At 44.6% G+C, this 16,024-nt stretch overlaps 1 protein-coding gene across 2 annotated transcripts in view; it reads left to right on the forward strand.

The window, feature by feature from the left end:
* The first annotated feature begins 1,344 nt into the window (after nucleotides 1-1,344).
* The window catches only part of RBL2 (RB transcriptional corepressor like 2), a 52,169-nt gene continuing 37,489 nt past the window's right edge, over nucleotides 1,345-16,024 (forward strand). Inside the window, exons 1-4 of one of the 2 annotated variants that reach the window (XM_034788319.1) lie at nucleotides 1,345-1,622; nucleotides 4,352-4,482; nucleotides 11,245-11,445; nucleotides 15,790-15,854. In XM_034788319.1, the coding sequence (XP_034644210.1) occupies nucleotides 1,437-1,622; nucleotides 4,352-4,482; nucleotides 11,245-11,445; nucleotides 15,790-15,854 (583 nt within the window). In that variant the 5' untranslated portion in view covers nucleotides 1,345-1,436. Of the gene's footprint in view, nucleotides 1,623-3,875; nucleotides 4,022-4,351; nucleotides 4,483-11,244; nucleotides 11,446-15,789; nucleotides 15,855-16,024 lie in introns of those variants that run through there. The other variant, XM_034788320.1, reaches the window with a different exon arrangement.

Genomic DNA, 16,024 nt, shown 5'->3' on the forward strand with positions numbered 1-16,024 from the left:
CCGGTTCGGGCCCCGGGGCACTGGCCCCAGTTCCAGCCGAGCGCGCCGGCCCCAGCGGCTCCGGCTCCGGTTCTGGCCGAGTGCGCCAGCCCCGACCCCAGTGGCTCTGGCCTAGGATGGCCGGCCCGGCCCCGGCTGAGCACCTCCGGCCTGGCCTCAAACCCCGCGACTCTGGCCGGAGCGCAGCGATTCCTGGGCTCTTGTTAAAGCCGGCCCTGGTCGGGGGATAGGGAGTGGGGGGTTGCAAGGGTCGGGAGTGTGGGGGGGGCTGCCGGGGGGGAGGGGTGTGGAGAGGGGTTAGGACAGTCAGGGACAGGGAGCAGGGGGGGTTAAATGGGTTGGGAGTTCTGGGGGGGCTGTCGGGGGCAGGGATGTGGAGAGGGGTCGAGGCAGGCAGGGAGCAGAGGGGGTGGGATGGGTTAGGAGTTCTGGGGGTCTTGTCAGTGGGCAGGGAGCAGTTGGATAGGGCATGGGAGTCCCCGGGGTCTGTCTGGGGGCAGGGGTGTGAATATGGGGTGGGGGTGTGGATAAGGGTTGGGGCAGTCAGGGGACAGGTAGGGTCCTAGGGGGGCAGTTAGTGGCAGGGGTCCCAGGAGGGGGCAGTCAGGGGACAAGGAGCAGGGGGGAGTTGGAGGTTCTGAGGGGGGCAGACAGGGGGTGGGAGGGAGTGATTGGGGGTGGGGCAGGGGCGGGGCCCCTCCCCCCTGAGTCCTCTTTTTTTGACTGTGCAAATATGGTAACCCTACCTCCATCTCACAGAGAACTGGGGCTGGGAGCACATTGAAACCCAACACTTTCATTCCCCAGTGAGCATCCCCACGGGCTCGCACCGAGAGAACAGAAGGTGGGGATTCAACACCCGTGAGGTGACTCGGGTGGAAAGCTGCCTGTAGACCTGCCCTGAGTTTTGATACGTGTTAAACGTCAGCGGCGCTGCCACGTGGCCTGCGCGTTCACGTGCCCCAAGCCGCGCTAGTTCAGGGCAGAGCTCCCGGGGGCGGCTGCTGGCTGTGGCTGGCCGGCCGGGCCGCAGGGCGGCGCTGCGGGCCTCTAGCAGAGAGGCAGCGCGTGAAGCTGCCACCCTACCCCGGCGCAGCAACGGGCCTGGCCTATCCGCCTGAGCTATCGCAGTGCATGCTGGGCGTGGTAGTTTTTGCTGCCTGGCTGTGGGATGCGATGGGGGGGGTGACACGGTTTGCTGGGATACGTCACGTAGGCGCCGTCGCAGGCGGTGCGTGGGGCGAAGTGAATTGCGCCTGCCTGCAAGGAGCCCGTTGATTGGTAACGGCTCCCCGCTAGACCAATGAGGGTGCAGGGTGGGGCTGAGGGCGGGGGCGGAGCTCGGCGCCGGGGTGTTTGGATTCGAACGCCACTGCTGGCCGGCGCAGGCGCAGTGTGAGGCAGGGCGGCGTTGCCCTCTAGTGACGGGGTAGGGGATGCCGGGCGAAGAGGAGGAGGAGGCCGAGGCGGGGGGCGCGGGCAGCGCCTCCTCCCCGCCGGCGGAGGAGTGGGGCACTCGGCAGCGCTATGAGGAGCTCTGCAGCAGCCTCAACATGGACGAGCGCGCCCGGGCCGAGGCCTGGCTCAGCTACCAGGGCATGAAGCGGAACTACACCCTGGAGGTGAGGGGCGGCCGGGGGGGGGGGGGGGGGGGGGGGGGGGGGGGGGGGGGGGGGGCGTCCTCTGTGACGGACACAGTCCGGACCAGGAACGCTGTGGGAATCGCATCCCTTATTGTGCCTCAGAGACTCCGCCCCAGCGTCAGGAAATGGCTCGGTAGCCCTCAGTGCAGGAGTCCTCGCGCCCCTCCCCCCCCCGCACCCACCAAAAGGATGTTCGTGTTTGCCCCGTGAGGGAAGGGGGGTTGGAGTCCCTGACCTGTGATTTGTTAATCTGAGGTTCTAACTTTTTTCCTAATCGAGGAAAAAAACCAAACTGTTCTCCTGCCGGAGATAGTTGCAAACCAGGATATTTCTCTCCAATTCCTTCAAAATTGCCATGTGTCTGTTTCTGCAACATTCCAAAAAATGTGTTAAACCGAGTCTCATACAAATTTATTCTCGTCTATTAAACCTTTGTTAAAAAGTGGGACGTTTAAGTGAAGTCTACTATTTCTAAAGCTTTGCTGCTTTTATAAAATAAGGAATATTTGCTGGTGGTATGAAGTGTTTTTTGTAAGTTAACATAGTACATTCTGTGATGCAGTATCCTCAGTCTTTCTGTTGGTTCTTTGGCTTGCTGTTTTCAGAATTCAGTAGTTCACCATGTATGTTCCCATATGGACTAATGGGGTTCTACCATAGTGTATTTACTAGTAATGTGTGCAAAGATGTTTTTCGGCTATCGTGTATTATATTCAGATAAAGTACTTTTTTGTGTTGGTATTCTACCAAATGTTGAAATAGGTTTTATTTCACATATTACACTAGTTTCTGGATTTAACAACAGAAATATACACATCCAGTTTGCTTATACAGCTACTGTGATTGAAAATCTGATATATGTACACACAAATATTGCTACATGAATAGGTACCTATTGTGCATACAAATATCTGCAGTACCATAATAACCACAGTTTCTATGTGTGATCTAGCACACAATTGTGCACATACTTTTGTGTGGTCAGTTTTTGGAAACACAGCTTTTAAATTTGATCCCCCGAAGTTGAGATTCAAATGTATTTGAAAAATAATTCTACCTGATAACTTTGTTAAAAAATAAACATGGCAGTAAAGAAAAGTGTTAATGTGTATATCTGAATACAGTAGGATGGCAATTAAATATAATTTACTGTGCAAATATAACTTTTTTTTATTCATATGCAAAAATATATTTAAAGTGGGAATTAAGATACAAGCACTCAGCCAGCACCTTGTGCTGCTTGTGCCCTACCAGCATATGATAATTTAATTCCCAAACTCAAAGGATACTATACCAGCTTCCATTACATACTTCTTATAAGAAAGTTGTTTAAAAAAAAAAATCACCAAACTACAGAGGTTAGAAAACCAAGAAAAGCTGAGTTAATGGGATATTTTCCACATTATACAATCTTAACTCTGCCTCCTTTGAGGACCTTTATGTATGTCTTCTTACCATGCATCAAAAGCCTGATTTATTTGGAAAGGAACAGGGAGGTCAAATCACCAAATTTAAAATCAACTTTTTGGTAATTTAGAAAATTCCAGATTTTGAATGTTAACTCAGTGTCAGAGACACAAGGTGTTTGAGTTAATATTTTTTTTTTTTTTGAACCAACTTCTGTTGGTGTCAGATAGAAGTTTTCAAACATCTCCCTGAAAAAGAAATCTGTGTAGCTTGAAAGCTTGTCTCTTTCACCGAACAGAATTTGTTCAGTAAAAGATATTAACTCATCCACCTTGTCTTTGTAATATCCTGGGACTAACACAGCTACGATGACACTGCAAACAATTCATTGTCAGCAGAAAAAGTAGCTTACTGCATAACACGTTTTATCAATTGATGTCTGCTGTATGCAGTTAGGATTTCCCTTATTTGTACTTTGTCAGTTGAGGTCTTAGGATTTTATTTAAATTGCTACCAAGTTTTGATTGATTTTTGTAGTACTGAATGTTTATCAGGAATAGGTTTATCTGGTCTTAATACATCATCTTTCTGTAGGCCAGGAAAATTATGGCTCTGATAGAGAGGTATCCACCAGAGTGTATATTGGCAGTTGGAACATTGAGAGTGACATGATAGACTTACCAATAAGGTATTCTCTGACAGGACACTAGGATATATGTGCCCACTGCTAGAAAATGCCTTGAATCTCATCTGTATGACACTTTCAGTTACCTTGATGAAATAGACATACACTTGTTCTGGTTTCATATAAGTTTCTAACTATATTGATCGTGGGTGCAGCCAGACTGGAGAGCCCAAACTTGAAAACTTTCATTCTTAGTCTTTGAGGAAAAATGAACAAGTGTCCTTAGGAACATTTGGGGAAGAAGAATGTTCTGGCAGCCAGGAGCAGTTGCTTTCATATCCACAAGGTGATGGAACATTTAAAATAATCTTCTCTTGTTAGAAGTAAAAAAGCATGCTAAATGCCCCATGTAAAATTTGGTTTAACAAAAAATTGGTAAGTGTAAGTTAATTGATTCTTTAGTAATTTTGATGTTACTTAATTTTAGCATTTTTAAAATTTCTTAATTCCATTATAACTAGAAAGAGCTTTTGAATAATTGAGTTAAGCTTTACAATCTTTCCCTTGAAATGTACTGGATTATTTTTTGCTTTTTTCTCTATATTGGATGCATAGCTGAAGTAAAAGAAACACTTGTCAGTGTATCCTTTAAATGGCGTAATGTTTAATTTCACAGGGGAATGATCTACACTGGCTAGCATGTGCCTTATATGTGGCTTGCAGAAAAGCAGTCCCAACTGTGAGCAGAGGGACAGTCGAGGGAAACTATGTATCCTTAACAAGAATATTGCGCTGTTCAGAACAGAGGTAATTTCTTCTTTCAAAAGTGCAACTATGTTGTTAAAATGTAAGTGCATTTCCCCTGCAAATGTCTAGAAATTGAGAGTGAAAGGTGAAAATTATCTTTAACTCACTCTTATTTCCTGCATTTTGACACACAGTGTTGTTATATTGCAAGACCTTTGTTCTTAGGCACTATCATGAGTTAGACAGTTTGTCTGTCTTTAATAAAAAATTTCCATCATTCTGAATGAGGATGTTTAACTCAGAAGGTTAAAATCATTTTAACAGACTTTGTTGTGATTTTATATCTAGTCACAATTCACCTGAATCATTAGCATGTTGTAACCACAGTATTTTTCTATCTCTGAGGCTGGCTTTTCAACCTCAGGAATCACAAGCCGGCCCATAAAAAGTAGTACCGGTAGTGATGTGTGGGAGTGTCTTGGGGGGTTTATTTGGTGAAATCAAGTAAAAGCTGAGCTGTCTATTTAATACTTAATAATCAAGACAAGAATATGAATATTCTAATGTACTTAGTGCTAATAACCAAATGAACGTGTGAATGTATTAAATTATGCTAGTCACATGAGACATTTACACTTACATACACTTTCTCCTTCAAACAGTGGAGAGATGTCATCTTTGAGTTCTAGTCCCTGTGTGTATTCCACACACTCCAGGCACCTGAGACTGCAGCTTTCTACTAAGTAGTGTCTGTTGTTTTGTGGCTATGCAGTTATTATCCTTGTGCTCCAAGCTGAGGATATAAGGAGTGGGGCAGATTGACGACTCTCCAGTTCCTTCTTACTGCTGCATGGCCTGATTCAGAATCCTCTGAGTCCGAAGCAATCTTCACATTGTTTCTTCTGAATTTGTAAATATATTTGTATGTAGTTTTTAGTATTCTTCGTGGTTTAGAGTTTTTTATAGTCTAGTTAGTATAGTCTCCCCAGTCAGATCCAGGCACCTTTCTGAGCACAAGTTCCAGAGCAGAAGCCAAAACCGCTAAGCCTCAGAAACCATTGCCTCTTGCAAGAGTAAGGGGCATACTCATGGGCATAAGGACTGATCCCCTTCCTGATCTGCCTCTAAGAGAAAGGATCCCCAACTCATTCCAGGTCTTGTGAATCCTTGTGCATGGGTCTTACGGACTTGGACATAAGATTTAAGAGGACCTAAGAGGGAAAGGCGCAAAGGAGGAGGGATCCATTGGTCTGGCCCCAACTTAGAGGCTGAAGGATAGTCATATGCCAGGAACTGACTGGGAGCTCCATGTTGGACTCCTCATTGAGAGTACTGACCCACTCCACAAGGAATCTGCTGATGATAGTGCGCTTGGATGTCTTGGATCTGTTGGTCCTGACACCCAGGGCTCCGCAAACTCCAGGGTGGACTGAAACGTTTACCTTACCAGAGGATATTTTCACTTTGCCCTAACAACAATGTCCTTTCCTGTCTGGTCCAGTCCTCCTCTGACACATTTCATTATCAGAAGAAATCACTTTGAGGGGAGGGGATTCTCCCCTACCCCCCCGCACAAGTCAGAACATTATTTCCCTGGTAAAACATGAGCCTACCTTCTCGTTGGCCGTGTCCGTTGTTCTAGACGAGCCTTTGCTTCCTTACAGGAGGCAAGCCCAGATGGAACCTCTAAAAGGTATTGGAGCCATCCTCCTCCACGTACAACTATCCAGGGGATCAATGATAGACCGTGTCTTGGTGTCTCCCCAGCCAGTCGACCCTTCATATTGGCTCTACTGCAGTTCATGGGATCCATATGTTAGACATCCCAGATCCGTGCATGAATTGCACCCACCCTTTTGTCCTAGCTGATACCACTAAGCTCTGTTGGAGTATACTGAGAGAGAAATTGAACCAGATCCTTCAGTATTGACAGTTCCGGTGGGCATATCATCATCCTCACCTGACAAGACAATCACTCCATTATTGCTGTCCCTGCATAATGAGCACAGGCAATTCCAGGAACTTTTCCAGATAGTTGTGACCGAACTCCAGATCTGTCTTGAGGAGATCCATGACACGCATCATAAATTCCAGTCCAGTTATGGAAATGGTGCGTCAGAAACCACATCGCACTCCGGCAACATATCTTCTTTGAGTGATTGCTCATATTGATTCCAATTAGGTGTGTGCGTGCACAGTCGTCGAAAAGATTTTTCTGTAGCAGCAGCCGTCGGGTTGGCTGTGGAGCCCTGTGTAATGGCACCGAATTGGCACTCAATATATGACCCTGCCGACCTGGTGCCTCCTCAGTTCCTTCTTACCACCAGTGCCATCGTTTGAACTGCGGTGAATTGCTTAGCAAGCTCTCCTTGTTTCCCCCCTGAAACAGCAAAGCCTGGCAGCGTCCTCCATAAAGATACACCTCACTGCTATCTCGGCTTTCCACCTGGAAGCATCTGGATGTTCTGTCTTCGCCAACCCTATGGTTGGTGGGTCCCTCAAGGGTCTGGAACGGCTACATCCCCAGATCAGACAGCCTGTCCCCACGTGGGACCTTAACCTGGTCCTCTCCAGACTAATGGGGACCCCCATTTGAACCGTTGGCAACTTGCTCCCTTCTTTATCTGTTGTGGAAGGTAGCCTTTTTGGTCGCCATTACATCAGCAAGGAGGGTGTCTGAGTTAAAGGACTTTTCCTCTTATCCATCCTGTACGTTTTTCTACAGCAATAAGGTGCAACTCAGACCTCACCCGGCCTTTTTTCCTAAGGTGGTGTCACACTTCCACACCAGTCAGGACATTTTCCTGCCTGTTTTTTATCCTAAACCTCATGCCAGTAGCCATGAGTGGAAGCTGCACTCCCTGGATGTTCAGTGAGAACTAGCCTTTACATCCAGCGCACTAAGCCATTCAGATAGTCGAACCAGATGTTCATAGCACCAGCAGACCAGATGAAAGGACTCCTTGCCTCATCTCAAACCATATCTTCCTGGGTCACGTCATGCATCCTCACGTGCTATGAGCTGGCCAAAATACTGGCCCTAGCTCTTACTGCACACTCCACGAGTGCTCAGGCCTCATCAGCGACATTCCTGGCCCAGGTCCCGATACAAGAAATCGTCAGGGCAACAAATTGGTCCTTGATACATACATTCACCTCTCATTACACCATCATCTGGCATGCCAGAGGTGATGCAGCTTTCGGCAGAGCGATGCTCCGATCAATGATTCCATAACTCCAACCACAACCCCTAGGTAAGGCTTGGGAGTCACCTAATTGGAATCTAAATGAGCAATCGCTCGAAGAAGAAAAAATGGTTACTCACCCTCTCGAAACTGTTGTTCTTCGAGATGTGTTGCTCATATCCATTCCAAACCCACCCACCTTCCCCTCTGTCAGAGTAACTGTCAAGAAGGAACTGAGGAGGCGCCAGGTCGGCAGGGTCATATATTGAGCGCCATGGAGGCGCCACTCCAGGAGGCTCCACAGCCGACCCGACGGCTAGGGGAAAAACTTTCCAATCACTGTGCACACAGCAAGCACACACCTAATTGGAATCGATCTGAGCAACACATCTCAAAGAACAACAGTTACGAGAAGGTGAGTAACCGTTTTTTCCAGATCTGCAGGATGCTCTGGCACACAATCTCAGCAGGAACTTTTCTACAAACCACAAATAGGAGATACACAGTTATGTCCTAAAAGACATCTTGGCCCAGTGGAGAATGCCATCTTGGGATCTGTTCGCCTCCCAGGCGAACAAGAAAATTCCATCTGTACTGCCTCAGAGCAGCACTAGTCTGATTATCCAGAGGCAAGGCTCTCCTGTTATCCTGAACAAGCCACCTGAGGTATGCTAGTAGAACAGCAAAATCTAACATCCCAAATCCAAACCCTCTTGACCTCATGGCCTGGCGGTTGGATGGATACCCGACGTAGGCCATTCGTAGTTGGCAATCGAGCAGAAAAGACTCCACCAGAAAATGCTGTTTAGCTCAATGCAGGTGTTTCTCAGCCTGGATGCAATGGGGGGGAGGGATAGCTCAGTGGTTTGAGCATTGGCCTGCTAAACCCAGGGTTGTGAGCTCAATCCTTGAGGGGGCCACTTGGGGATCTGGGGCAAAATCAGTACTTGGTCCTGCTAGTGAAGGCAGGGGGCTGGACTCAATGACCTTTCAAGGTCCCTTCCAGTTCTAGGAGATGGGATATCTCCATTAATTTCAATTTCAACCAGCTGTTCCCAGAATCAGCAGATATTCCTCCTATTTCCTGTCCCTGAAGACTTCAGGGCTTTCTGTGGATCCACCCAGCAGCAGATGGTGCCTTCTGTTTGGTAGAAGGGCACTCCATTTTTACATACCCAACAACAATCAGATTCCTGAAAGGACTCGTTTACCACCAGCGGTGAAACCAGTGTATCAGTGGGATCTCAGCCTTATACTATCAGTACTACCAGACCACCCTTTGAACCACTGATGACTCGTTCAGTGTCCTGCTTCTCTATGAAGGTCCCCTTCCTAGTTGCCATCATATCAGCCAGAAGTGTAAGTGAACTAGGAGCTCTCATGGCTTATGCCATATGCCATACTAGAGGTTTCCCTTCAACTTCATCCAAAATTCATCCCCAAGGTAATTTCCACGTTTCATATGAATCAGCATATTCACTTACCAGTAGTATCCTTTTCAAAATCTGATACTTTCAAAGAGGAGAGGAGACTTTACTCTCTCGATGTCAGATGGGCTTTGCTTGCTTTCTTTGCAGATAGAAAGACAATCAGGAAATCACCAAGATTATTTATTGCTATAGCAAAGTAATCATGAGGATAAGCATTATCTGCTCAGAGACTCTGTGGCTCTCTGGCTGCAGCGTTCTGTTATCAGTTGGCACGTATTCCTCTCCCAGATGAAGTGGGAGTCCATTCCAGTAGAGCACAAACAATCTCAATGGCATCTCTGAGAGAAGTACCTGTGCTGGACATTTGTAGGATGGCTATCTGGAGCTCCATCCAGACCTTCACAAAATATTACACTTTAGTCCAATCCTCTTCTGCAGATACATCTGTTGGGACAGTACTTTTACAGACATTTATACCAACTGTATCCTCGAACCCTCTCCTGTTTGAAGACTGCTTAACAATTACCCATGTGTGGAATACACATAGGGCCCTGCATTTGAAAAAGAAATGGAAGATCTTTACCTGTAACTGGAGGTTCTTCAAGATGGGTAATCCCTGTCTGTATTCTATTACCCACCCTCGTTCCTCTCTGCTTCAAGCTTATTTGGTTTGCGATGAGAAGAGGGACTGATGAATCATCGGTCCGCCCCGCCCCCGTATCATCAGTTCAGAACACAAGGAGAATAACTGCACAGGGACAGACCTACAGATGGGGGTTGCTAGAAATCTCTAGTTTCAGGTGCATGATGCACTTGTGTATCTACTTGTGGGATACAGATAGGGACAATGCACCTCAAAGAACCTTCAGTTACAGATATGTAACCTCCATTTCACCTCCACACTTCAGCCTGTAACACGCCTTAGGTGATAAGATCTGTACCATAGTTTGACAAATCCCTTTTTACCACATGCTTAAAATCCATAAAAGCAATAAAATAAATTATTTCCTAAAGCTATTGACTAAGCTGAGTCAGTGTTAATCAGTAATGCAATTGTGATGATCAAGCAGCCTAACATACAAATGATTATAGCAGGAAACCATAGATATATAATAATAATTGATAAAGTATATTGTTGGACATTTTAAATAAAATGCAGAAAAGTTTTGTTAAAAAAAGCAAAAAGAAGTAGAGGAAGGTAAAGACACAGGATACAAATTTAGGTGAATCCAGCTATAAAAGACAAGCTGGGGGGGAGGGGAGGCAATTAGAAGTCAGGGAAGAAAGGGCAATAAAACCATAAGGCAAATGAAAAATATAGCGTAGCTCAGTGGTTCACAAACTGGGTCAGGTCCCTGAAGTGGGTTGTGGCCCCATTTTAATGGGGCCTCCAGGGCTGGCGTTAGACTTGCTTTGAGGCCTGAGACCGAAGTCCGAGCCCCACCCCAGGGGCTAAATCCCAACCCCATCACTCAGGGCTGAAACTCCAGGGCTTCAGCACTGGGTGGCAGGGTCAGGTTACAGGCCCCCCACCTGGGGCTGAAGCCCTTGGGCTTTGGGCCCCCTGTCAGGGTGGTGGGGCTTGTGCTTTGGCTTTGTCCCCCCCTGCCTGGGGCGGTGGGGCTTGGGTGGGCTCAGGCTTCGCCCCCCCCCCTCCTGGGGTTGTGTAGTAATTTTTGTTGTCAGAAGGGGGTCGAGGTATAATGAAGTTTGAGAGCCCCTGATGTAGCTTATTTAAAAGCATAGCAGAAATGATACATATGTCATGTTCTGCCTTTTCCCTCTGTGGTTGTATATTTTCCTTAGTACTGTGAAGAGTGCAGGGGTATTTTTTTTTTTTCTTCCTGCCAAAGTAGATAAGTGGTTCAGGGAAATGGGGGAAGCTTAATATGCAGACTAGTCTGAGCCACTGCAACTGATGGTGCATATGTGGGAAAAAAGCCACTAACGTGCAGTGTAAAGTCACTGTGAGCACCAGCAAGTAATGGTACAATGTTCTTGTTAGGTGTCTGAACTCAACTTTGTTCATGAGTGCTCCGAGTTTTAATTGTCTTTGCCTGCTTGTAATCATGCAATGTTATCAAACTGTATATACCATTGTCAACAGTTGAAGTGTAAACCATGTTGCGTTCTGTTGTAAAATGTTTTTTATAGTTTATTTTTCATAAAAAATAAACTCCTCATCCGCATCTTTTAAATGTTCTCAGCTTGATTGAGTTTTTTAACAAGATGAAGAAATGGGAAGACATGGCAAATCTACCCTTGCAGTTCAGAGAACGTACTGAGAGACTGGAAAGAAACTTCACTGTTTCTGCTGTAATTTTTAAGAAGTATGAACCCATTTTCCAGGACATTTTCACGTATCCTCAAGATGATCAACCTCGTCAACAAAGAGGAAGAAAACAGAGGTGTGTGTTTGTTACTTTTTCTAATTGATTTTGGAGCAATGCTCATTGATCATTTCTTGGTGCTTTAGTTTTATATTTTTTTAATTCAGTGCATCTCCTAGTAATTCCTGCAGTTTCAGTAATAGGTCATTCTTCTTTTTTCTGGGCTTCTCTTTATGGTAGTAAATTTCTATTCCATTGCCTTGTTGAAAGACTAAATAGATTTTATGTGCTGTACGTGATCCAGATTTTATGTGCTTGGTGTAACTCCTCTTTTTCTGATTCTGTACTTGTCAAAATTTCATGTGCCTTAGTTTGTTAATGTTGAGCATGGCTTCCCTTGATTTTCTTTGACTGGTTAACCAAGATGGAAACGTACCCGTTCATTGGTGCTTCCATCTGTGCAGCTGATGCATTCTTCATGTCTATCGTGCACAGCCTTTATTTTCCCTTTCTAACACTTAGTTAATTTTTTTCTCAGTTCTTATATTTAATGCATGTTTCTGTGAGCACATTAGTATCATATTTAAAACTGAGCTTATTTAAACCTTACTCATAAGACCATGTCAGACTGTCCAAATACTGTTTTTGAGTTATGGAAGATCAAAAAATTAAATGTGCTTAACATAGAGTTAAAACACTTGAAACAGAACCAGTTATTAAAATGAATTAGTTGATTATAACATGGAAGTAGAAAGTTATAGTAAATCCCATATATAATTCTATAATAAGAAGAGTAAATCTTGCAGATTGTTAGCATGGATAATACCAAGAGAAGATTTAATATGATTCTGGAGATTAAACTGGAAAATCACACTCAGGAGCAAAAAAATGGTTTGGAAATCTTTTAAGATGATTCCATGTATAGGCATATGGTGCCAACAGAATAAAAGCTGATTAAGAATTCTTGACAAATTACATTGATCAAACTAGCAGAATCTAAAAAAAGGAACTTATTAGAGAGGGAAATAGAGGAAATGGACAAAGGAGAATTTTGAAGTTAACTGGATTCCTTGTTGATTTATTTTAAAAAGTAAATAAATAGAATTACTTAAGGGAGCATTTAACTAATTTAGTCTTTCAAAATAGAAGTACTGTCAGAAATGGAGAGGCACTAATGAGGCCTCTTGAAGTCATACAAAGATCCCTTGTATGTGAGGCTAATAAACCTATTATACAAACCAACTTAGGCAAATTTTTAGAAGTGTAAGGACAAGAAAACTTGGGAAACATGGATTTTATTACTTTTGTCTACATTTCATAGCAAAATTCTATCCTGGGGATGAGGTGTGGCACAAGACATGTCAGTTGGGGTGGTTTATTTTCAGAGAAGCAAGGACTGGTGATGTGGTACAATTGTCTTTTTTATATAGGAGAGTTGGTCTTACATTTGGCATTGTTATTACTGATGATAGAAGAGGCCCTTTGAAAATATTTAGATTCTTTCAAACACTCGATGAGAGGTTCATAATGTCTGGAAACTCAGATCTCCAAAGACTACAGTTAGGATTGTTTGAATATGGAAAGATTTATTAAATTTACCAATATTCCTCTTTTTAGAGGTCCGGTATTAGGGAGATAGAATAGTTTGGCCTAATGAAAAACTGGAGAAAAGGAATGCTTTTCTCTCCCACACTTCTTGCTTAGGATTTATTAGCATAATTTCATTCTCAGCAGAAGATTCTTTAGTTGAAGGCTGACAGTGGAATTGATCTCTCTCACGTGTGCACTAGGGTTGCCAACTTTCTAATCGCACAAAACTGAATACCTGCCCCGCTCCAAACTCCCTCTACCCCCTCCATCGCTCGCTCTCCCCCACCCTCACTCACTTTCACTGGGATGGGGGGGTATGGGCTCTGGGCTAAGGGTGTGGGCTCTAGGTAGGGCCAGAAATCAGGGGTTCAGGGTGTAGGAGAGGTCTCCGGGTTGGATTGCAGTGGGGGGGGGGTGAGGGGGTGATTTGGGGTATGGAGGAGTCTTTGGGCTGGGGCCAAGGGGTTTGGTGTGCAGGAGGAGGTGTGCTCTGGCTGGGGGTGTGGGCTCTGGTGTGGGGCTGGTGGGAGGGTGCAGGAGGGGGCTCAGGGATGGGGCCGAGGGAGGTGTGGGGTGCAGGCTCTGGTTGAGAGTTGGGGTGCAGGAGGGGACTCTGGGTTAGGGTAAGGGATTGGGGTGTGGGGTCCCAGCCGCGCTTGCCATGGCTCCCAAGAAGCAGCTGCCAGGTTTCTGCGGCCCCCTAAGTGCATGGGTGGCCACTCAGTAAGGCTCCGCATGCTGCCCTCAAATCTGCATGCACACACTCAACTAGGGCGCAGGCCTTTTTGGCCCATATCCTCATCCAGGACATTTGTAGGACTGCTACATGGTCTTCAGTTCACACTTTCACCTCGCATTATGCGATCGTCTCCCAAACCAGGGAGGTTGGCAGGGTTGTGCTCCGTCCCGAGAATTTGTGAATTCCTACCCACCTCCAACAGATATAGCTTGGAATCACCTATTGTGGAATACACATGAGCAATCACTCGAAGAAGAAAAGACATGGTTGCTTAAGGGCCATTTTACAACCCCTGCAAACCCTTATAACAAGGAAAAAGACAGTTACCTTTTCCGTAACTGATGTTCTTCAAGATGTGTTGCTCATGTCTATTCCGCATCCTGCCCTCCTTCCCATCTGTCATTGTCTGGCAAGAAGGAACTGAGGGTGGAAGGAGTGTGCAGCACCCCTTATACTGTGCCATCGAGACGCCACTCCAGTGGTTGCTAGGGGCACTCCCCTCCCGGTACTGCTAGGGGAAAAACTTCGGACACCGGTGCATGTGGCGAGCACGCACACCTATTGTGGAATAGACATGAGCAACACATCTCAAAGAACACCAGTTATGGAAAAAGTAACTGTCTTTTTCCTTGTTATAAGGGTTTGCAGGGGTTGTAAAATGGCCCTTCACCAACCATGGCCCATTATAATCTGTGCCCTTTACATCACTGGAACTTGTGCTTGGTAATTCTGGGCCGTGGAATGATCCACTGGCATCCAGATAAAGCTGTTCTAAGTTAGGGCTGCTTTATCTCACATCAGGGGCCGCATCGGCTCCAGAGCATCACAGAATATGGCACTTTAACTGTTTTTTATCTCGTTTTCTTGTGGCTTATTCAATAAACCTAATTACTATAGCACCTCACAGTCTGGTGACTGTCTCCATTCCTAGGAAGACTAGAAACTTTTTTTAAAGGAAAATTTATGCTCATTAGAAAATGTTGCAAGTCCCTATTAAAAAAAAAAAAAAAAAAAAAAAAATTCACCACACTAAGACTGAGAACTGCTCTTTTACAGCACTCATAGTATTTGTTTTTATTTAACTAGCAGTGATGATTATTAGAGAGGCTGACATAAAATGGATATGACAGTGCTAGAAATGAAGAGGTTTCTGAATTTAAATTATGAATTGCTTATTATCTCAGGTTCCACAAATGAAAAACATAACATTGGGAAACAGGTATTCACAAATAATAGAATACCACCTGGGTTTAAAGCAAAACAAAAAATGCTGATATGCCAGTGTTAAACAAAATAGTAGCAGCAGTAAATAAACTGTTGGTTTATATGAAGGCCACATTGAAGATCTACGTTTTATCAGGGTAGATTTCATCTAGTCACTAACTGAAGTAAGACACGAACACTGAAAATACATTGCCTGATTTGTAGAACTGTGTATGCACAAATGCATGCCACAGTTTTTGTGAGTACACAATTCTAAAAATCTGGCTTTCACTAAATACACTGGATTAAATATCAGACACATTGCATACTTAATTGTTTACAAGAATGTGCTGATGGACCTTACACACCCCACTGATTAAACACAGTGTTTGTAAGCCATTTGTACTCTGACTCTCAGAACATATTGCTAATTATTACTATCTTCAGTAATTTTGCAACACTTGGTATATGTATGAAGATGATAATTTTTAAATGTACAGTAAAAAATATTATTGAGGCTGCTCAACTTATAGTTAACTTTTATTGAAACAGAATAAGCCTCTTTCTGTGCTACAGACTGAAACAAGCAAATACCTAATGCAAGCAAATCTGTCCGTTTTATTTATTTATTTTTTAAAGTGAGTGAATTATTTTTCACTCACATTTTTTAATTGAGAACCCTGTGAAGGATTAGTAATACCCAATGAAAAGTGCTGTGCAGGAGAGCAGGCACTGTGGAATCTTCCCTGTACAGTTGTGCCCATCCTTAGGATTATCTGTAGAAGTCTACTGTCCCATCAAGTAATGGGACACTTCAAGGCACGTTGTTTTGTCACTGTGAATGCATTGAGTTTGTTGCTATATTCTTATGATATTTTTCTTTCCAAAAGACGACAGCCTTGCACAGTCTCTGAAGTTTTCCAGTTTTGTTGGGTGCTGTTTGTTCATGCAAAAGGTAAGAGATTTGTTAAGAATGACATTTGCTGCAAACTTTCTTTGTTAGCCTCCAGTATAGCTTATATATGAATAAAAAGGAGTGATCCTTGAACATCAGATAAGCATCAAAAAGTTCAGCATATCTTAACCCATTGAATTTCCATAAAGAAGCCATTCCACAACAGACCT

This window comes from Trachemys scripta, chromosome 13 (genome assembly GCF_013100865.1).
Source record: "Trachemys scripta elegans isolate TJP31775 chromosome 13, CAS_Tse_1.0, whole genome shotgun sequence".
NCBI lineage: Eukaryota > Metazoa > Chordata > Testudines > Emydidae > Trachemys > Trachemys scripta.